The 24,493-nt window shown below is 39.4% G+C and overlaps 1 protein-coding gene across 2 annotated transcripts in view; it reads left to right on the plus strand.

Annotated features, from left to right (window-relative positions):
- RNASEH2B (ribonuclease H2, subunit B) overlaps positions 1–24,493 on the plus strand; it is a 72,725-nt gene that overhangs the window by 9,433 nt on the left and 38,799 nt on the right. For both annotated transcript variants that reach the window (XM_014548302.1, XM_014548301.1), the window contains exons 4-6: positions 1,344–1,458; positions 19,229–19,293; positions 21,359–21,464. In XM_014548302.1, coding sequence (XP_014403788.1) covers positions 1,344–1,458; positions 19,229–19,293; positions 21,359–21,464 — 286 coding nt within the window. The remainder of the gene's footprint in view (positions 1–1,343; positions 1,459–19,228; positions 19,294–21,358; positions 21,465–24,493) is intronic.

Here is a 24,493-nt window from a genome sequence, read left to right on the forward strand (position 1 = left end):
CCCCAACTGTCCCTCCACCGGCCTGGTCGCCCCTCACGGCCCCCCCACCAGCCTGGTTGCCCCCTGCTGTTCAGTCATGTCATTTGGTCTCACTAACCCCCCTACTGGCCTGGTCGTAGGCAGCCATCTTGTGATGACATGAGGGTTAATTCGCATATCACCTCTTTATTATATAGGATGGTAAAGAAAAAAGAAATGAAACATTAATTTTGAAATTATATTATGACTGTGTAGTAGTCCATTATATATATGTAGAATGTTGTTTTAAGGTAAATATTTAAAATGTTGATCATGGAAGAATATAAATTAAGATAGAAATCTAAAGACAGTAAGACTTAGGAAATCTGTGAATTATTTTTACTGTCTGAAGGAAAAAGAGAACATTTAAATTGAGGCACTTCTTGCCACTTGTTAACCTAACTGACAGCATGACAAGCTATCACACATGCTACTGAATGAATGAGAAGCTTTTACCCTTAAAACAAAGAAAGCTGTATTTGCAGAAAGAAAACTGATCAGACACAGGTTTTCTGTCTTCAAGTGGAACTGTCATTAACACAGAAAGTAGAGTGAGCTAGAAGTGGGACATGAGCAAAACCATATACCTTTACAAAGTCTGATATCCCTAAGTCAGGTGACTAATAACTTAGACTTCTCTCCAGGCCACAAGTAAAGTTAAGAAAAACTAAACCTGATTGAGAAGAAGGATGATCTGGATTTCTGTGTCCTGCACTTGGCTACCAGGCCACATACACTTATCAAGCTGAGCCTGATTTAATGTGTCTGCAAGTTCTTATATTCATCCTCCTATCTCTTCTTTCATTATGGTCTAAATTTGAAAGCATTGTCAGACAGCTCTGACAGGAGTAGATTCACTTTTGCTATGTTTCTTTTTTTTGTGGTATTTAAAGCACTGGAGATGTGAGGAGGGGAGAGGAGATGTACACACTGGGCTTGATCTAGGCTTATTTCTGGATTATGGTCAGGACTCCTGCTCTGTAACATCAGCTGGTTCTTTTTCAAATTAAATGGGTTAGACCAGCCCCAGGTAATTTACCATCTTTGCAAGTTTCCATAACTTCCAGTACTTTTCCAGAATTTTGTTGCCCAATTTTATCCAGTTATTGTACTCATGAGGTAGAAACTCTTTTAAGGGCTTCCTAAAGGGAGCTGAGAGTCAGTTCTGGAGCCTGTCCCAGTTTAGGGATTCCCTGGGTGAACAAGTGACTTTGAACTTAGTTTAAAAGTCCAGTTATGAGGTAATGTATCTTTTTTTTTTTTTTAATGTGTGGATTTTTTGACTGGTGTGCTTGCATTCTTACTGACTAAAGTCTTTTTTTCAGGGAAAGTTCCAGCCTCTAGATCAAGTTGTGGTGGATGATATGTTTCCGAATTGCATCTTGTTGCTGAAACTTCCTGAACTTGAGAAGTTACTTCAACATGTGACAGAGGGAAAAGGTAGTATATATAGCCTTTGAAATCAGGCTGATGGCTACTGGAAAGGCGGGCGCCTGTCTGAGAATGGAGCTGTGTGAAGGCCCACTGAGTGTAATGCTTATTCTGTGTGGGTCATAGGGGAAACTGTCATTCAGATTTTGCTCCCAGTTGTTAACATTCCAACCAGCAAAATGTGGTGGCTTGTCTCTTACAGGGCCAGGATTCGCAAGGCTTGGCCTTTGGTCTCAGTTCTTTGAATTAGTTTGTGACTTTAACTGCTTTGTTACTCAGCTTTCTAATTTGTAAAATGACATAAAATCTATACTTTTATTGATTCAAGAAGCATTTATTGAGCATCTACTAAGAAACATACATTGAGCACTGGTGCTAGGCTCTGGCAATACTTACTTATAAATAAGACATTATTCTTTCTCTCATTTAGCTTTGAGTTTGATAGCAGCAAATGATGAGTAAGGCAAACAATAGGGACTAATGGAAGTGAACTCTGGGGTGTCTGGGGATGTACAGGACAGGTTTATAACCCGGCCTGGGTTGGGTGGGAATGCAGGTCAGTGAGTACTGTGTTTCTCTCCTTGGAAGGAATGACCTCTAAGTGGAGTCCTGAAGGATACCCATCAGAGTAGCAGCAAAAAAGAGGCATGGTTGTATGGAAAATGTGTCACAATCAAGAAATTCCAAGGAGTTCAGTGTGGCCAAAATATAGGATGTCAGGGACGGATTTAGTAAGGAAGAAATGGGGTGGAATATTGGGCAAGGGTTCAGATGGTGAAGGGCATTATATTTGTCTGGACTTTACCTAATGGTACTGGAGTGTCAGCAAAAATTTAAGCAGAAAGTACAATAATGTGGAGTATATTGGAGAAGCTGAGGCCAGATTCACAGAGGCCAGTGCAGTGATCCAAAGCAGAGGATGATTGTAGCCTGACTTTACGAGATGGAACTGGAGATAATCAGCAATTTGGAGGTAGAACCAACTTCATTTGGTAATTGGATGGTAATCAAGGAGAAGGAGGAGGCAAGGATGACTTCTGGTTTTGTCTCTTGACCAGCAGGTTGTGTAGTGGTAGCATCCTGGAGACAGGAAACATGGTGGGAGGAGCAGGCTGGGGGTAATGAAGAGATGAATTTTAGATATTATTCACTGGAATTTTGAAAGGAAGAAGTGAGGCAGTGTGTGTGAATGTGTTTTGAACAGTTAGAAGTACTATACAAATTTAGCATCAGTGCCCCAAGTAGTTTCAGGGTTAATGTGGAAACCGTACAGGGACCACAACAACAGGCTGGTAAGTTGTGGTTGATTGTGGTCACAGACAGTTTGGCCAACTATGATAGTTCTGGGACCAAGAAAGTGGTGATTCCCAGAAGTGTAAGCTTACAGTGGGAAAGGGGAGAACCTCATTGATTGCATCTTACATTTGAGGGGTCTACTAAATTCACACTTGGCCAGACCTAACGTTCCATTTTGTATCTGAGGGATGTGTGGTGCCAAGGCTTTATCAAAGCGGTCCATTAAAGACATTCCCTGATGCTGAGTTTGGCAGGAGATAGCAGTCTTTTTCTGGTGACAAATGTGTAGCTTATAACCATTTCTGAAAGCTAAAGTAATGAGGAATAATTACAATTCATTTTAATTTTGTTAACACAGTTGAAAATACAATTAACTCTTATTATCCAAAATTCTTGTGTTAGCTGTATATGAACAGCTAATCCAAACCCAGAAACCCAGATTCCGAAAGTGTTAATGCACTGGCATTTGTTAGCTTACAGACTCTGTTTCAAAGCAAGAGCTTTTGCCTTTCTCATTCCTTCCTTCTTGCACACCAAATCCTTGGCCTCTTATTGAATCATTATCTGAATTTCATGTCCTAATGTCTTTCACTTCTCAACATTGCCTGGGTTTGGAAGTTCTGCTGTACTGGAAGTGCATACGCTATATTTACCTTGTTTGACTGGCTCTAAATAATCAGTTGTACACTTCAAAATACTGTGTGTCTTCTTTTGGAGCTTCATGCTGTCCTTGAATATAGAACTCACATAAAGAAAAATACTGTACATATTTGTGTTTTGGGTCAAGGGTTGAAGCAAGTAATGAGAATTATGTATATTATGATGAAGATGCCTTTCTGAGTATGAGGCATGAAAGATATTTCTTTTTTTTCTTGTTTTGATTTTGTTCTTAAACCTTCCATTATTTTAAGATTTGCAGACTGTAGTTCATTAGGGAAAGAATTTGATTATGGAGAAAACTGCCAAGACTTCTAGAGAATTGTATGCATCTTTTATTGTCTGAACTACTTTGTGCTTTGCCGTACTGTCATTAAAAAAGAAAGAAAAATTTGAGACCTAGAGTTTTTAGAAATCTGGTATATATAAAGGTTGATAATATATTTGCTTTGAAAATGAAAGTACATAAGCAGCTGAAGCAATTTTTTAATTAAAAATTTTAAAGGTACAGAAAAACTCAGAGGAAAACACTATAAATATTATTTGTACTAACCTCAATAATAAAAAAAAGTTAATATTTTGTTATATTTGCTTCATATCTCTTGAGTAATCTGATCTCAGGATCTGATGTCCTGCAAGGAAAATTAAAAATGTATATGCTATATGGTTTTGAACAAATCATTCAAACTTTTCAGCATCCTTTATCTGTCACATGAAGAGTTTGAATGGTTGAGAGTATCCTCTGTATTCTGTCACACATTATAATTAGTATTCTGCAAAGTTGTTCTAAATCATAAAATAAAACTTTCACTCTCTTAACTTCATAGTGTTGAGATTTATGAATGACCAACATCTGAACATTATTTAAGTATTGCATTTTACTGTATTTAGTGTCTGCCGTGAACAGATGCTTCATGACTTAAATAATATAAGTAAATGGATGCCCAGAGAGTGTTAGGTATAGATAGTAAATGCTCAATAAATGTTAGTACTATTAAGGCTTCTAAATTAGAAATTTTTAATTCTTTGCTGATGTTTAAGTACTGGGTACACAGTAGGTGACCAATACGCATTTGATGGTCCATTTATTATTATATATTCAAACTAGAGGCCCGGTGCACAGAATTGTGCACTGGTGGGGTCTCTTGGCCTGGCCTGCGCACTCTCCCAATCCGGGACCCCTTGGGGGATGTTGGACTGCCGGTTTTGGCCTGGTCCCTGCAGTCGGACATCCCCTGAGGGTACTGGATTAGAGAGGGTGCAGGCCAGGCTGAGGGCTTCCCTCCCCCCGCTCCCACCCCCGCACGAATTTCATGCACTGGGCCTCTAGTATGTATATAGTCCCTGCAGTCGGACATCCCCTGAGGGTCCTGGATTAAAGAGGGTGCAGGCCAGGCTGAGGGCTTCCCTCCCCCCCTCCCACCCCCGCATGAATTTCATGCACTGGGCCTCTAGTATGTATATAAGATCTTTGGTTAATCTCTTCCCGCCCTCCCCCCTCCCCCTTCTCTCTGAGATTCATCAGTCTGTTCCATGTTTCCATGCCTGTGCATTGAACATCTTCCCCCTGGTGGTCAGTGCGCATCATAGCTAATGGTCGAACGGTCGCTTAGGCTTTTTTATATATAAATGGTTTAAATAGGAGAGTGAGGATAATCCTATGTAATAAAAGCCTGATATGCAAATTGTCCCCTCGCCTGGGAGTTCGACCGGGAGTGCGACCACTCACCATGACGTGTGCTGACTACCAGGGGGTGACGCAGAACATGGTGGGCGTTGGCGATGCGGCGCTGGCAGCAGGCGGCAGTGGAGGTGCTGCCGGCCCCGATAGGCCCTGATGAGAGCGGGACCACGGTGGGATGGTGGGGCAGGTGAGTGGGTGGCTCCAGGCCAAGGCGGGTGCAAGCAGGCCGATGACCCCACTGATCGCCCTGCAGGGAGCCGGGCAGGGGCCCAATAACACAGGCGGAGAGGGGTGCGCTGGGGCTCTGGGGGCCCAGGTGCTACCCAGGGCCCAGAGGTCAGCTGGGACCTGCCTTTCCATGCCAGACCCTCACACTTTGATTGCCGGTCAGGCCTAGGGACCGCACCCGTGCACAGATTTCATGCACTGGGCCTCTAGTCAGATAATAAAAATATCTTCCATATATTAAGAAATTATTCTATACCATATCTATACTTATTGATTTATATATATTATTTAGTCCTTACAGTAATCTCCTTTCATTGTTTTTATAACCTGCATTTTTACAAATGAGGAAACTGAGGCTCACAGGGTGTAAGTGAATTGACTAACATCATAGAACTTGAAGTGATAGAATTGAGATTTGAATTCACGTCTGTATGACAGTAACTCTTTCCCTTTTTTCTTTATTTTTTAAAGGTGTCTCCTTATATGCATTTATTTGGCATCAGGTCATCAACTTCTTTACAAACACAGAAAAGCAAAATCACAGCAGATTGTCCAGAATTAGGTTAATTTGTATGTGAAAATAGCATTTTTTTCTTTAATTTATTTATCATTCATTCATTTAACAAATATTCTCTGAAAGCTTATCCTATGGCAGGGACTATGCTAGGAGCATAAAATATATCAGTGAATAAATTCCTTCATCTTGGTCCTTGGAGAACTTACCTGCTAGTGAATTATTTATTTCTGCTCCCCAACCTTTCTTCTTACAACTGTGTTAACACTTCCATAATGCTCTGTTAGAATGCTTAGGTATTGTCATATATAAAAATAGAAACTTTTAAAAAATCTTGTATCACTTCTTAATTTCCCTTTGTGAGGCAAAAAGAGAGGGACAGGAGAGGAGACAGAACTTTAATGGAGTAAGGAAAGGCATTTTTTCTAATCCCAGCAATGAGCTTTCTGTGCTCAAGGCACTGCCTGTTTTAGTGATTGCCTTGGGTGCTGGCTGCTTATTTGATTTGGGGTGATTGTCCACTTATAAGTTGTTTAGTTCCATTCTTTGTATTTTATTGCTAGGATTTTTAAATAAGAAACAAAGAAGACTGCCCAAGAGTAATGGCCAGGTAATGTCCATGACAAGAAGCAAAGATAAAGAGGAAAGCTGCTGTTTTTTAACTTCCATCCTCTCCACAGGCACGGTGCAGATAGAGTAAAAGCTCAAATACTCAAATTACCTAGCCAGCTATTTTGATATTGAACTCCAGATGCTGTCTTAAAAGACTATGTCATTAAAGATCTGGTTACATCTTCTAGTTTTATGAAAACCTTCCTCCCTTGCCTTCTCCTTGCCAAATAAACCCTGCCACGGTTGTTTGTATCCTGAATGATGATGGCGGTGACCTTAGTTAGCACCGCCAGTTTTATTAGTGAAGGAAATTATGTGTTTCTGTTTGCTAGCTCTGAGGCTCAGCACATTTCTTGCCAAAGAAGCTCACAGTCATGGAGAGATGACAGGGGAAAGGACTAATAAAGGGTTATGAACTTCGTCTTGAGTGTAACACTGTTTCATACTGCAAGCAAAAGCTACACTGCGCTGTCCAGTGTGATTAACAGGAAGTCAGGAAAACTTACCTGATTAAAATGTCCCGAGTACAGTTGCCAAGTTTCTTTCCCCAGGAGGCAGGGAAAAAAGAGACCATATGAGTTTCTCAGTGGTAGGAAACATTGAGAAAGTAGATGTAAAAATGTGCTCTAGGCAGTTTGTTCTACAATCTATCAGGAAAATTCAAGTTTGTGAACAGATTACCCATTTGCTGAACATGTTATTTAAAAGTGAGCTCACTTTTATTCTATCTTTATTTTGTAAGCCCAATCTTTCAAGAAGTTTTGAAACCAGTTTTATAGGTACCAGACACATTAGGGAAAGAAACCTTTCCAACATATGTGCATATTATCTAATCACTAACTCTCTTAAGTATGAAATTTAGGACATGAAAAGACATGGTATTTTTCATACTTATGGGTAATCTGTGGCCTTCATGAGTATTTTAAACCTTATAAAAATTTGTGAATTTTAAAGGTAAGCATAGTAATGAAATATTATTAACTTTGAGTGGTGGGTACACTGTGTAATATACAGATCTTGTAACATAAAAATCCACAGCTGAAATATACATGATCCTATTAACCAATGTCACCTCAATAGATTTAATTAAAACACTGAAAAAAAAAAGATAGATAAATAAATAAAAGCAAGGATATGTAAAATAAATGAATGACTAAACAAACAAACAAAGGTGAGCTGTAGTTTTTGACTTGGTCCTTATGTAGCATTATGGATATTCAAACTTGATATTTATTTATGTATGTATGTATTTATAAAATCTTTATTGTTGAGAGTATTACAGATGTCCTCCATTTTCCTCCATTGCCCCCCTCTACCCAGTTCCGCCCAACCCCAAGCCTTCATCACCCTATTTTTTTTAATATATTTTATTGATTTTTACAGAGAAACCCACCCCAGGCCTTCATCACCCTATTTTTTTTAAATATATTTTATTGATTTTTACAGAGAAGAAGGGAGAGGGATAGAGAGTTAGAAACATCTATGAGAGAGAAACATCGATCAGCTGCCTCCTGCACACTCCCTACTGGGGATGTGCCCTTGACCGGAATCGAACCGGGGACCTTTTAGTCCATAGGCCGACGCTCTATCCATTGAGCCAAACCGGTTAGGGCTTCATCACCCTATTGTTTGTATCCATAGGTAATACATATCTACACTAATAAAACAGAAAGATGCAAATTGACCATACCTTTGCAATGCCCACCAGCCAATCAGGAGTGAGTATACAAATTAACCCAACAAAGATGGCAGGTTAATTTGCATACACAGACACCGAGAGGCCAGGGGCGGGGTGGGATGCTTGTGTCGTCGCCATGGCAACGATGCAGGAGTTCCGCACCACCCCAGCCGCTCTGGGCCTCTGGACAGAGTGGGAAGGCAGAAAGGCAGTTCTAGGCCAGAACTAAAGCAGAAAGGCGGCTCCAGCTAGAGCACAGACAGTTCCAGCAGCCAGGGGAAGGAAGGCCCATTCTTGCATGAATCTTCGTGCATCAGGCCTCTAGTTTCAGATAATGTTCTTGTGTTTGACTTTTTTAACTCTTCAGTTTTCATCAGTTTATTTTGTTCATTAGATTCCTTGTTTATTTTGATTTATAGATTCAATTGTTGATAGATATGTAATTATTGCCATTTTATTGTTCATCTTTTTGGTGGTGATGAACTCCTTTAGCTTTCTTTTGTCTGTGAAGCTCTTTATCTGACCTTCAATTCTACATAACAGCTTTGCTGGGTAGAGTAATATTGGTTGTAGGCCCTTGCTTTTCATCACTTTGAATATTTCTTGCCACTCCCTTTTGGCCTGCAAAGTTTCTGTGAAGAAATCAGCTGACAGTCGTATGGGTGCTCCCTTGTAGGTAACTAATTGCTTTTGTCTTGCTGCTTTTAAGATTCTCTCTTTGTCTTTAACCTTTGGCATTTTAATTATGATGTGCCTTGGTGTGGCCTTCTTTGGGTTCTCTTATTTGGAACTCGCTGCGCTTTCTGGACTTGTAAGTCTATTTCTTTCACCAGGTAAGGGAAGTTTTTTGTCATTATTTCTTCAAATAGATTTTCAATATCTTTCTCTCTTCCCTTTCTGACACCCCAGTGATGCAAATATTGGTATACTTGAGGTTGTCCCAGAGGCTCCTTACACTATCTTCATATTTTTGGATTCTTTTTTCTTTTTGCTGTTTTGATTGGGTGTTTTTGCTTCCTCATATTCCAAATTGCTGATTTGATTCTCAGCCTCCTGTACTCTACTGTTAATTCCTGTAAATGATTCTTCATTTCAGTTAGTATATCCTTCATTTCTGACTGGTCCTTTTTCATGTCTTTGATGTTCTCACTAATTTCCTTGAAACTCATTTAAACCCTTGAGCATCTTTATAACCATTGTTTTGAACTCTGTATCTAGTAGTTTGCTTGCATTTCATTTAGTTCTTTCTTGAGATTTCTTCTGTTCTTTCATTTGTGACAAGTTTGTCTCCACATTTTTGATGCCTGTAAACATCTATGTATTAGGTAGAGCTGCTATGTCTCCCAGACTTGGTAGAGTGGTCTTGTGTAATATGTATCCTGTAGGGCCCAGGGGCTCAGCTTCCCTAGCCACCTGAGCTGGGCACTCTAGATGTGTCCTTGTGTGAATTGTGTGCACTGTCTTATTGTAGTTGAGCCTTGATTGCTGTTGGTGTCACTGGGAGGAATTGATCCCCAGGCCAACTGGCTGTGAGGAGCATCTGTGACTACAATGGAAGAGCTGCTGTGCAGGAGACATCCTATGGAATAAGACTTGATTCAGTGGGGCTTTGGTGCTCACTGAGTCTGCCACTTAAGTGTGTTGCTCGTGGATGTGTAGAGATGTAATCTGGCATGGTCTGAAGCTGTCCACAGGCTCTGGGGACCTCCTGGAGGTGCAAAGTCAGCCACTGTCTCTGCCCTGCCTATGGCCATCTGTCAGCAGCTGCAGAGGGATCTGAAGATAATCTTACTTGTGTTGGGCTTAGAAGTGCCCAGGAGAGGCCAAGCTGTGAAGCAAGGTTGACTGCTGCTAGTGCAGAGCCTGGGGCCTCTCATTGAGAGGTATGGGACATGCTGTCACCAGTTGTTGCTTATTTAAGAGAGTTTAGAAAAGTCTGAAGCCTGAGCCAAGACAAGCTGGAAAAGCTGCTGCAAATAGCTTGGGTGGGGCTGTGAATTGGGTGGGGCGGGGTCTCAGGGAATTACCAGGGCAGAGCCAACAGTGTGACTCAGGTTGATAGAGACTCAGATATGTCACCTGCCAGTTGGCTCTGTAATGGGGGATGTCTCAGCATAGGAATAATGATCCCTGCAAGCACCTCTGTCTGGGAGAAAGCTGCCCCTGAATTCTTGTTCTGATGCCAGACAATCCAGTTCCTCCCTGTATGTACCTGGATCTCCCCAAGCCACTGCCCAGCGATAGAGCTCAGAGGGAGCCAGTCCAAGTAAGTTCGTGCACCAGCCCTTTAAGAGGAATTGTTGGGACTCCGGCAGCCTCTGTGTCACTCAGCCCCAATGCCCACTGGAAGTTATGGGGGCTTTTCTCTCTTCCCAACACTGGAACCCTGTGCTGGGACCCCTTGCTCCTCACAGGAGGCTTCTACGGCCAAGATATCCCTCCTAATTAAAAACCCGCCATATGTGGGTGTTGGACCAGCCCATTCCTCGCCTCTGCCCCTCCTACCAGTCTCAGTGTGCTTTCTTCTTTACTTCTCTAGTTGCAGGGCTTCCATTCAGCCAGATTTCAGATGGTTCTGAATGACAGTTGTTCTGTATTTTAGTTGTAATTTTGATGTGGCTGTGGGAGGTGGCAAGTACTACCTATGCCACCATCTTGGTTCTTTCTCCTTGATATTTCTTAGTGGTCATCTTGTCCAGGGAATGTCTCATTTAAAATAAATTTTAACTTAAAATCTTCCTAGAAAAAAAACAAACTCTAGGCCCAGCTGGTTTCATTTGTGAATTCTACCATACTTTGAGGAAGAAATAATACTAAAATAATAATAATAACAATCATACTTAAACTCTTCCAGAAATTAGATACAGCAGGAATATTTCCCAACTAGTTTTATGAAGCCAGAATTACTCCATACCAAAAATAAAAATTATTACAAAAGAAAACTAGGCCAATATCTCATATGATAATAGACAGAAAATTTTTAACTAAATATTAGCTGGGAAACTCGCTATTATAAAGCCTTAACCTCTGCTTTATGCTCTTGTGGGAGGTAATGGGGGCAGGTGGTATCAGACACTGGCCTCAGAAGTTCCTTACCTGACAGATTAGATTTTCTACCCCAAGCATGCAGAGTCAGGCCTGAGTGGAACACACATGGGGAGGGGTTCAGAGTTCTGCCTGGTGCCAGGGACCTGGGAGTAACCACACAGCAGTTTCTACTTGTATTGTGTCTGTTTTATGTATTTATATCTACATCAACATATATATAATTTTATTTAAAAAGATAAAGGAAAAATGTAGGGTTTATTGCAGTAATGCAAAGTTGGTTAAACATTAGAAAAATCAGTCAATATAATTCACCATATTTATGCATCATAAAAGAAAAACTGTATGATCATCTCAATAGATACAAAAAAGCATTCGACAAAATTCAGTCATAATATCAATTTTCAGCAACTTAGAAATAGAAGGGAGCTTCCTCAGTCTGGTAAAGGGCATCTGTAACCTAGACTAACATCATACTTCACTGTAAAAGACAACACTTTTCCCCTAAAATTAGGTACAAGATAAGGATGGCCACTTCTATTCACCATTGAAGTGGAAGTCCTAACAGTTTCAGTAAGACAAGAAAAATTTAAAAGTTGTATAGATTGGAAAGTAAATAATGAAACAATTTACTCATAAACAATATGGTCATGTATATTAAAATCTCAAAAGAATTTACAAAAAATCATTAGAACTAATAAAAAAGGCACCAGGATACAAGGTCAATGTACAGATATAAATTGTATTTCTGTATATTAGCAGTGAATAATCGAACAATGGAATAAAAACATTCCATTTAGCCCTGACTGATTTGGCTCAGTGGATAGAGCATTGGCCTGCGGACTGAAGGGTCCTGGGTTCGATTCTGATCAAGGGCATGTACCTTGTTTGTGGGCTCAATCCCCAGTAGGAGGCATGCAGGAGGCAGCTGATCGATGTTTCTCTCATGGATGTTTCTAACTCTCTTCCTCTTCCCTTCCTCTCTATAAAATCAATAAAATATATTTAAAAAACAAAACAAACATACCATTTATAATGTCATCAAAAAATCATGAAGTTCCAGGAATAAATATAACACAATGTATAAGACCAATACACGGAACATTATAAAACATTGATGAGAGAAATTAAGGAATTACAGAAATGGAGAGATAGATAATGTTTGTGAATTAGAAGACTCAATATTAAGATGGCCATTTTTTTCTAGCAGAAATTAATGAGATGATTCTAGGATTTATATATGCAGAGGGCTTATGATAGCCAAAACAATTTTGCAGAAGAAGAAAAAGGTTGGAGAACTTCCACAACCTGATTTTAAGACTTACTGTGAAGCTAAAATAATCAAGAAAGTGTTATTGCTGTAAGGTAAATATATAGATACATGAAGCAGAATAGAGAATCCAGAAGTAGATAATTAAATGGGCACAAGGATAGTTATTTCAACAAATGACTTGGAAAAATTGGATCTCTCCATATGAAAAACAATTAACGTTGACCCTCACCTCACCTTTATACAAAAGAATGAACTCAAAATGGATTACTAACTTAAATGCAAAAGCAAAAACTTAAACGTCTAATAGAAAACTTTTGTGTGAGAAGCAAAGGTTTCTTAGGACATAAAAACCACTAATCATAAAAAAATTATATAGTCAATGATATTGCCATAACCCTGTATGGCGCCATTTAGGGTATTGGGATTATCAAGTGGAACACTATGTAAAGTATATCATTGTCTAACTACTAAGCCATATACCTGAAACCAATACAAAATGAAAAACATTATAAATTACATTTCATCAAAATTAATAGCTTCTGCTTTTTGAAAGACACCACTGAGGGGAAAAATAAAAAAGATAAAGCCACAGTTAGAAGACAATATTTACGTGGCATATCTGATAAAAAATATGTATCTCAAATATATAAAGAACTCTTTTAACACAATAATAAGAGGATATACAACACAGTAAAAAATCAGCAAGCAGTTTGAACAGACACTTCAGAAAAGAAGATTTATGAATAGCCCATAGGCACATGAAAAGATGTTCAATATCAGTCACCAAGAAAATGTAAATAAAATCACAAGAAAATATCAGTATTCACAGAATGGCTAAGTAAATAAGAAATATGATAAGGAATAATTGGAAGTCCCCTACCTAGCTAGTGGAAGCATAAAATGATATATAACTACTTAGAAATTTCTTATGACTCAGTAATTCTCTTCCTAGATATTCATCCAAGACTTATGATAACACAGATCTGTGCAAAGATTTGTGCAAGAATGTTCAGAGCAGCCTTTTAATTTCAGAGTAACTTTTTCAAAATAGCCCCAAACTGGAAACAACCTAAATGTTCTTTAGTAGGTGAGTGGGTAAACAAAATGTGGGAATCCATACACAGGATACACTTGATAATACAAAAGAAGGAACTATTGCCAACTGCAACAAAATGGAAGACTCACAAAGAAATGATGTTGAGCAAAAGAGGATGGTCATAAAGAAGTACTCACCATGTGATTCTATTTCTATGAAGTTCTAGGATAAAGCAACAGTGTTTCTATGATGATAGCAGATCAGTGGTCACCTGAGGTCTGGGTAGGGATGGGGAACTGATGGCAGAAGGGCTCAAGGGAACTTTCTGGGTGATGGTTATATGACTGAATGTATACATTTGTCCATACTCTCAAATTATATACTTAAAATGGGTGTACTTATCATATAAACATTATTACTAAATATTTTTTTAAATGAAGTGATTACTGATCCAGCACAAGAAGCTAAGCCTGCTGATTTCTGACATAGTTTTTTTCTTATTTGCTTTTTCCTTCCCCATTGTCCCCTATAAGATAATGTTGGCTCCTTCCCATCTCTGTGGAGTCTAGGGATGGAATGTGGGGAGGAAGGCAGGAGTGAGTACTGGCTGAAATTCGAGGCTGGGTGTCCAGGAGGGCAGTTTGTGAGGAAGGTGCACAGTTTGGCTTTAGACACTCAGGGCCTCATCTCAGGACTGTGGGTTTCCTGGTTGGGTTTGTTTAGTGTTGTTGAGATAGGATTAAGTCACTCCAGGAGAAAGGTACAATTGGCCTCAGAGGAGGAGGAAGTAGAGCTAGAAAAGAATCCGAGGAAAAGTCATCAGAGATGTAGAATAACTGAGAGAAAGGTTTTATAGAACCTTGGAGGAGAGGTTTTTACCCACAAATAACAGGGTTACAAGTACTGAGGCAGTAGAATGAATAGCTAATTGATTTTGGTAAAATGAGCATCAGACCCACAACTTGCAGCCAGCTTGAAAAGGAATCCTGATGCTCCTGCTTACTCTGAACAACTTATTGAACTTCACTCACACCCAGTCCATTAAGATGGGGACAAATAAGCCTTTGAACTAGCCATTCATTCTGAGCATTCAGTGAAAAAATGTGTATAATGAACGTAGCACAGCCCTTGCCGTTGTAGCTCAGTTGGTTGGGCGTCATTTCTTGTACAGAAAGGTTGCTAGTTCGATTTCTGGTCAAGGTACATGTCGGGGTTTCGGGCTCAACCCCCGCCCCACCGGTAGTGGCCATGCAGGAGGTAGCCAATTGATGTTTCAATCTCTCACATCAATGTATCTCTCTCTTTCTCTTCCTCTCTTTCTAAAAATCAATAAAAATTCTTTAAAAAAAAAACCTGCTTACTCTGAACAACTTATTGAACTTCACTCACACCCAGTCCATTAAGATGGGGACAAATAAGCCTTTGAACTAGCCATTCATTCTGAGCATTCAGTGAAAATATGTGTATAATGAACGTAGCATAGCCCTGCCGTTGTAGCTCAGTTGGTTGGGCGTCATTTCGTGTACAGAAAGGTTGCTAGTTCGATTTCTGGTCAGGGTACATGTCGGGGTTGCGGGCTCAACCCCCGCCCCACCGGTAGTGGCCATGCAGGAGGTAGCCAATTGATGTTTCAATCTCTCACATCAATGTATCTCTCTCTTTCTCTTCCTCTCTTTCTAAAAATCAATAAAAATACTTTAAAAAAAGAAAGAAAAAAGAATGTAGCATAGGCCTGAATGTACATCAGTTTTAGATGCTATTATCGTGAACAGGTTGTCAGTTCTCATTTGTTCTTAACTAATATTACGTATTTGTCATGTGCCCGGTGTTGTGCAATCAGATTTGTATGGATCATCCCGTTTATTAGGTGACTTCCCAAGGTGAATTGTGCTCTGCGAGTATAGGAACCCAGGAAATATGGTTCAGAGACTGACTCCTCTTCTTCTGAAAGAGCATTTTCAAGAGGGAAGGAAGTAGCCTGCAAGGGGCATGGAGTGGGAGGAAGGAAGGAGATGGGCAGATTGTAGAACATTCTTTCAGGGAATTTGGAGATAGAGGTAAGAGGGAAGTGAGTAGTCAAAGTAAGATTTCTTAAGAGAGACCTGAGCTTCTTTAGTATTTGTCTTAGGTAATGAACAGCACTTATAAAGTCCATTGAACAGTGTACATTTTTTGAGTGATTGCTGTGTTGCTCTTAGAATTCCCCTAATGTATGTGGGTGGGACATTGTCTCCAGGGAAGATGGGTCCAGTCTCCTCTACTTTGGTTCTACATCAGGCTATTTGCCCAGGCAGTCCTAGCTCCGGGGACAGCAGACCTTGCACCTTGAAATTCTCAAATTTCTGACAGGATACCATTTGTAACAGTGCCTCCTTTTTGTTATTTGGTGACAGGTCCTGAGGAGAGGGGAGCATAGATGTGGCTCCCCACTCTATCCTGCTTTCTAGTGCCCACAATGTTGACAACCACAGGCTGAAATGGGGAGGAAATGTATTTGTGCTAGGGCCAGGGACCTGCCAACCCCTTCCCCATGCAAACCATTTAGTGCAGTGGTTCTCAACCTTGGCTGCACATTAGAATCACTTGGGAATCTTTTTAAAATCCTGATTTCTGGGCCAAGGTTGAGAACCACTGATTTAGTGCAGTGGTCGGCAAACCGCGGCTTGCAAGCCACATGCGGCTCTTTGGCCCCTTGAGTGTGGCTCTTCCACAAAATACCACGTGCGGGCGCACGTACAGGATTGAAATTTCGTGGCCCATGCGCAGAAGTCGGTTTTCGGCCTGGGCGAGTCTATTTTGAAGAAGTGGCATTAGAAGAAGTGGGAGGTGTCGGTCGGTCGGTGGGCAAAGGGAGAGGGGGCGCAGGCGGGTCGCGGGATACACAGCGCGGGGGAGGCGCACGCGATTCAAGCACGAGTTGAGTGAGCCAGTCAGTCAGCAGTCTCATTGTGCAGTGGTTAGTGAACTTAGTCCACAGCACAAGTGGTCTGTTTTGAAAGACCTGGAGAAGGAAGATATGTTGATTTTTAACACCTGGAATAGTATTCCTGACTCATATAATCAACTGAAAAACTAGCGTTTGCTGTTCTTTCCTTATTCGGGTCTACATATTTATGCGAACAATCATTTTCAAGCATGAACCTTATCAAGAGTAAATTGAGAAGTCGTCTTATTGATGAGAACCTGGAATCGTGCCTAAAATTAAAAACAACAACATACAAACCTGACTTACCCAAACTTTCCAAGGAGATGCAAGGCCATTGTTCACATTAGTGTTTGTCAGTCATTGTCATGATTTAATTTTATGGATATTGTAAGGTAAATTGTAAGGAATTTAATTTTATCAATAAATAATATCGTTATTAAGTATGATATCAAGTTTTATTCAACGTACCTATAGTTTAACTAAGACTTAAAACTTTAAGTAAAGTTTATTAAGTTAATTTTAGGGAACGTTGTGGAGTGAAAGAAGATGTAGTGTCGAGGATTGAGAAAGGTATGTTGAGATGGTTTGGACATATAGAGAGGATGAACGAAAGGAGATAGACGAAACAAGTATACAAGACGAGTGTGGATGGGAGAGTTGGAAGGGGTCGACCTCAGCAAACGTACCTCAATCAGATTGAGGACGTTTTTAGCAAAGGCCAGCTTAGGAGTACCCTAATTAAGTTAATAACAATGTACCTACCTATATTGTTTAAGTTTAAAAAATTTTGCTTTCAAAAGAAATTTCAATCGTTGTACTGTTGATATTTGGCTCTGTTGACTAATGAATTTGCCAACCACTGATTTAGTGGAACTCAAGCAATTAACAGACTGCAGTAAAGTGATCCCTGAATAAGTACCATATTTTTCCGTGTATAAGACACTATTTTTTTCTAAAATCATTAGACTGAAAATCGAGGGGCATCTTATCCATGGAAGTCAGCCCAGGAGGGAGCCATGCTGGGATATATGAAGTGCCTCATATATCCCAGCTACAAAGGCAAACTGACAAGTCAAACAGGCTTCCTCCAATCACGAGCCTTATTACTGACGTCAGCTGATGCCATAATTGGAGGTGGAGGTGGAGAGTGCACAGATGCAACAGGGAACGGAGCGTTCTGAACCCATAAAGATATCAAAAATAAAAAGATAAATACTGGTAAGCGATTGTCTTACTCTGCAAAATTCAAACTGAATGTAATCAGCTATGCAAAAGAGCATGGAAATAGAGCTGCAGAAAGACAATTTGGACCTCCTCCCACTGAGTGTATGATCAGACAGTGGAGAAAACAGGAAGAACAACTCCTTAAGATGCCAAGAAAAAAGGCCTTAAGAGGAAAACCAGCACAATGTTTAAAATACTGATTTCTTAATTTTGGGTTGGCAAAGTGGGGGGCATCTTACACATGGGGGTGTCTTATACCTGGAAAAATACGGTAGTTTCCATTTCCCGCTACTATTACAGAGGAGAGAAAGAGAAAATGTCATTCTATGTAATCTAGGATGTCTCTGACAGAGCCATAAGCTGGTGTTTGCATCTGCTCTAATCCAGTGATCACAGGATAACTCCTGTGTGGGGCAGGAAGTGGGAGTGGAAGTGCCCCTGCACTGATTGCACAGAAACCAAGACTCCCCATGAATGAAGAGATACCGAGGAAATAGTGGTTCAGTGATGTGGTAGGTAATGCTAGGTAGATTGTGAGGACAGGAAGTATAATTTATAAGACATGGAACTTTTATCCCTTATATAAAAGGGCCAGGTTGAACATATCATAAATCTAAATTTCCCCCAAATAGCAATGGTTATACTGCAATACAGTGAAAGAGAGTTCTATCTTTTCTTTTTTTCTCCACTAATCCCATCATGACAGTACTGAGTAGTTAACAATATATATTTGATAATGGAATGTTCATAGGCATCTGCATTTAGTTTTAATTTTCTCTTATGGGAATTTTGTTTTTATTTTAGCAAAGTAGTCTTTCATTGAAAACATTGAAGTGAGCTTAAAATTATGCAAAGAAATGAAATTTTCTTCACTTGCTAATTTTCTGTTTTAAAAATTACCTTTTCTACAGATTTGTGTGTATAATCTGATTTGTTTAAATTCCCACTCCTTCAATGGTTGGATACTTCCAACCAAATTCTGTTCTGGAATTTTTTTTTATCTTCACCTAAGGATATGCTTATTGATTTTTAGAGATTGGGGATGGGGGAGAAACATGGATATGAGAGAGAAACATCGATAGGTTGCCTACCACACTTACCCCGACTGGGACTTAACCAGCAACCTAGGTATGTGCCCTGAATGGGAATCGAACCCACAATCTTTTATATATGGGACGACGCTCCAACCAACAGAGCCACCTGGCCAGGGCTGTTTTGGAATTTTTTTAATGTCTCAAGTACACTCACAGGTTTGCAAATTGAGTTTTTCAAGAATATACACTAATATAAAATATTTTAAAATTATCTTGTATGTCAGGATCGGGGAACCTTTTTTCTGCCAAGGGCCATTTGTATATTTATAACATCATTCGTGGACCATACAAAATTATCAACTTAAAAATTAGCCTGCTATGTTTGGTCAAACATTTAATTAACTCACCCCTAATGCCGTGACAGGCCCAGACCAAATTATTTCACAGGCCTTATACGGCCCTGGGGCCAGACTTTCCCCACCCCTGTTGTATATGATATAACCTTATGCATTTTATTTCTGTTTACTCTACTATGCTCAGTCTTCTTTTTTTTTTCTTTTAATTTAATCCAGAAATAGGCAAAAAGAAATATTACAAGTACAGCAAAGAGAAGACATTAAAGTGGCTGGAAAAAAAGGTATAGTACCCCTCCAGTGCCTATGGCAGAAAGAATTCAGTACATCTTTTTAAAACTAGAGAATGTGGTAAGTCGTAAACCAAAGACTATCTTGTATTTCTAACTAAGACAGGAAAACTATGTAAGGATATCCAATATGAGAAGAAATCTTTTACTTTTCATCCTCCCTAACTCATGTCTCTGGAGTTTGCTAGATGGGTTTTTTGTTTGTTTGGTTTTGACCTGCATCCCCATTTTCCCATGATTTTCACCACTGAATGAAAGAAGTTCTTGCTCTTTGTTGGTGTAGATTTGAATCTTCCAAGCTAGACAATACCGGGCCTGATGTGCATTTGCTGTGGTTGGTCCTACAGTTGTCTCAGAGGTGGGTGTTGCTCACACACAGCCAGGCAGGGGCCTGAGGCCGACTGGATTCAGGCTTAGAGGATGTGTGTCCCGCTCTGTATCTGGCTGCTGAACAGGAGTCATCTTCCAGGCACACTGTGTACTTAGTGATGCTAAGAAGTAGACTGACTGCATGTAAGGTCTGGTAGTGTTTCCAAATTGGATTTAGTAAGTCACAATCAGTATTGGAATGGGATAGGATAGATAGGATGTGTTAAAATTTAACAAAGTAAGGACAAGTATTAAGTATGGCTCTATGAAACTATTTATATGTGTGTTTCAGTATTGGGTTGCTGTGTATTTCTTACTGTGGGTTGTGGCTAAAAAGACAACAACACAAAAAATACTTTGAAACCCATTAGTCTAAGGATGCAGTGTACTTTGACATTGGTTAAGAATCTTACCAGAGGAAATTATTCTGACTTTAACCTTCAGTACAGTGTTCCCCTGTTCTGGGTATACAATTCTGAAACACCTGACTTCAGTCATTAAAAAGTAAAAATAGGGACAGTACCCTGTTTGTGATTTATCATAATTGAGGCAGTCTTTGATTTGCAGAAATATACCTTGAACACCTAGTACAGACAGATGATAGCTGGCTCCAGCCATTCTGGGAGTGGTGGACAGCACCCTCACTATACCAGCTGCCATCAGGTTCTTTGGTTGGTTTTAACAAAAGGAAAGGTTGTAGCAGTCAGATAAGTGGATGGATAGATGGATAAAACCATAGCATTTTTTATCTGTTGCTGACAGAGTTTTTGCAAATCAGTGATACCAGTAGTTACAGTACTGATTCCTAGAATTCTCTTCTACTGTCTTCCATCTTGTGAAAAACCTGTTCATCATATGTTACTGGGCATATTAGGAGCCTAGGAGCATGGAAATGAACTTATAAAAGTAAAATTAATTAGGCTCCTACTGTACAGCATAGTGAAAAAATTTTAAAGGTGCCTCTATGTTTCATTTTTCATTCACCTTAGTAATAGTCTACTATTAGTGAAGAATGAATGTAAGAACTGAACCGAATCTTGACGTTTAGTTTTTGCTCTTAACAAATAATAATGACATGAACAGCAAAGTGAAATTTGTATTTATTATGTTTTCTTTCTTAAATTTCTAGGATTTGGGAAATTTACATTATTTATTTTGTTTAGAAAATTATTACATATAAACTTTATGCCAGGTTCTGTTCTAAGGGTCTTTACATACAGGGTGGGGCAAAAGTAAGTTTGCAGTTGTGAGTATGTGAAGCAGAATTTATTCTTGTGTTATTATTTATTAACTTGTATTATTTTCCATAACTGTAGATCTACTTTTGCCCCACCCCGTATATTAACTCATTTAATCTTTATAACAATCCTATGAGGTAGATACTATTTTTATCTCCATTTTACTGAGAGGTTAAGTAATTAGCCCATGGTCACAGAGCAGAACCAAGCAAGCAGCCTGGTTCCAGAGTCAGTGCTCTCTATTGTGTAGCCCTTTAAGTATATGGAGATCATCCTGAAATGCTATGGCTGCTGCTCAACCTTCTCCAAATATGCAGCTGTCTCTCATCTGATATCTGCTGGAGAAATATTTCTTCCTGGATCTTAAATGAATTGAAGACTTATCTGGAAAATTGTGGATTTCTAGAGTTAGTTCAAAATACCCTAATATTCCCCTTTTGGTTATTTCATAGGTTAATCAGACTGTGGCAGCATTAAAAACCAATAACATAAATGTCGGTGCCCGGGTACAGTCAACTGCATTTTTCTCTGGTCACCAGATTTCCAGTGACAAGGAAGGTAAGTAAATAGATTCATCAGAAATTATTTTTGTCTGGAGTATGTTGCTTATGTTATAAATGCCTATCTTATGATTTTAAAACCTTAATGTTTCAGAAGTTTACATTCTTACCATGTCTTCTCATCTTGTGACAGGTGTGCATTTCATTTCAGAAACACGTAATGTTTCTACCATAGGTCACATCTGTCACTAACTGATACTTTTAAATCATTCATTCAGCAAATATTTATTTTGCACTAATAATAACAACCCTAACAGCTCTGCCTTTCATTTACTGAGGGTGTATCATATGCCAAGCCTTTTGCTAAGTTGCCAGTATACACACATTATCTCACCTGACTCCAGTAAGTCTCATTCTTGAGGCTCTGTCCAAAGTTGCATTGCTGGTAAAATGGTGAAACTAAGCTACTAAGGAGCTGGTTTAGTCCTAAGCCCACACTCAAGCTTCTTGTTGTATTATTTGTGTGGTACAGGCTGTCTAGTGAGCTGCATCTGTTTGCATCTTTCTCTAAAGAAGCATCTGTCCTACATTAGGTCTCAGTACTTCAATTTTAGATAAAAATTGATTCATTTAGCAATTTTTTATTCTTTGGGGTTATTAAAGTGCATTCTTTTGGTGCTTTATCCAGTGTAGTATACTCTTATGTATATATAGATGTTGAATAAAAACAGCTATATAGTGCAATTAACATTCTCAAATGGTGGAGCAGAAATTATTCTGACTTTAACCTTCAGTACAGTGTTCCCCTGTTCTGGGTATACAATTCTGAAACACCTGACTTCAGTCATTAAAAAGTAAAAATAGGGACAGTACCCTGTTTGTGATTTATCATAATTGAGGCAGTCTTTGATTTGCAGAAATATACCTTGAACACCTAGTACAGACAGATGATAGCTGGCTCCAGCCATTCTGGGAGTGGTGGACAGCACCCTCACTATACCAGCTGCCATCAGGTTCTTTGGTTGGTTTTAACAAAAGGAAAGGGTGTAGCAGTCAGATAAGTAGATAGATAGATGGATAAAACCATAGCATTTTTTTTAAGTAGGAGAAGCGATGTTAGAGGTTATTTAGGCAGATGTCATTTTAAAAAATGAAAAATTGGAAGATTAAAAATGGCAGTGGAGTAAGTGGATGCTGCATGGACATGCTCCCAGGACCAAAGTGGAATTACAACTAAAATACAGAAAAACTTCCTTAATAATCAACTGAAGACTCACTGGAGAGAACCCTGAAAACCAAAGATAGAAAGTGGAGACTGCATAGAGACTGGTAGGAAGGACAGAGGCGCAAAAGGGCTGGCTGGGCTCCCACAATGAAGTCCCAGGCTCCCACATGAGATATCTCAGCTGTGCGGGATTGCCACTGAAAACTCTGGGGTCTAATCCCCAAGCTGGGCCTCCCAGAACTGAGAAGGGTACCCACGTAACATCTGACTGTGAAAAGCAGCGGGGTTGCTGTCTACCAGGGAGAGATGGCTAGAAATGCAACACATTTAAAGGGCCAACACACAAAATTCCCTCTGGAGCCACTCACCTTGTACTCTGGCAGAGGGAGAACATAGTGGACTGGAACTGTGTGAGAAGAAGACAGGATCAGGGTCTCTGGGGGTTAGAAACCAGAAGGCAGACACCCTGGTTTCTTGTGCTGAGTCATTCCCTTGCGTTGAGGAGGTCATCTTTCTCACGAAGACAATTGCTATCTAACTGTTTTGCCTCGGGGGGTGAGGGGGGAAGAAAGTTGACCCACTCTATTGGAAAACACCTTGCCTTAAGGTGCAAAGTATCTGAGGCCCATTAAAAGACTGAAAATAGCAATTAGCCTCCAGGCAGAAGCAGTTGCCCTTCCCTGTTGAAAAAATTCTCACTACACTTGTGGACGATTGCCTGAGGGCTATTCAAAACAAAATCCTTTAAGTCTGTAGGCAGAGGCAGTCTCTAGAGTCTTTGAGTCTTTGCCTGATCTTATTAGTCAGAAATAGCACTTGACACTATTTTGCACTAAAGATTGAGAGGCGTAGCAGATCTATCTAATACCTAATCACAAACCCAAACAGGCAGCAAAAATGAGGAGACAAAGAAACAACCCCCAAATGAAAGAACAAGAGAATTCTCCAGAAGAAAAGATAAATGAAATAGAGATATCAACAAAATATTAGCAAATTGGATCCAGCAATATATTAAAAAGATCATAATCGTGACCAAGTGTGATTTGTTTCAAGGATGCAAGGCTGGTACAATATTCACAAATCAATAAACATGATACATCACATAAACAAATTAAAACACAAAAATCACATGATCATAGCAATCGATGCATAAAAAAGCATTCGACAAAATCCAGCACCATTTTTGATAAAAACTCTTAGCAAAGTGGGAATAAAGGGAGCATATCTCAACATGATAAAGGTCATAAATGACAAACCTACAGCCAACATCATACTCAATGGGCAAAAACTAAAACCGTTTCCCCTAAGAACAGGAACAAGACAGGGATGTCCACTTTTACCACTCTTATTCAACATACTACTGGAAGTCCTAGCCACAGCGATCAGACAAGAATAAGAAATAAAAGGCATCCAAATTGGAAAGGAAGAAGTAAAACTCTCATTATTCACAGATGATATGATATTGTACATAGAAAACTCTAAAGACTCCACCAAAAAACTACTAGATTTAATAGATGAATTTGGCAGTGTAGCAAGATACAAAATCAATACCAAAAAATGGATGGCTTTTTTTATACACCAATAATGAATTCTCAGAGGAAAAAAAAATCCATTTACCATTGTAAAAAAAAAATTAAGATACTAAAGAATAAACTTAACCAAGGAGGTAAAAGACTTGTTCTCAGAAAACTACAGGACATTGAAAAAGAGATAGAAGTTATAAACAAGTTGAAAAGCATACTGTGTTCATAGATTGGTAGAATCATCATTAAAATGTCCATACTACCAAAGGCAATCTACAGATTCAATGCAATCCCTATTAAAATACCAATGGCATATTTCACAGATCTAGAACAAATACT

The sequence above is a fragment of the Myotis brandtii genome, unplaced genomic scaffold, assembly GCF_000412655.1.
Source record: "Myotis brandtii unplaced genomic scaffold, ASM41265v1 scaffold500, whole genome shotgun sequence".
Classification (NCBI taxonomy): Eukaryota; Metazoa; Chordata; class Mammalia; order Chiroptera; family Vespertilionidae; genus Myotis; species Myotis brandtii.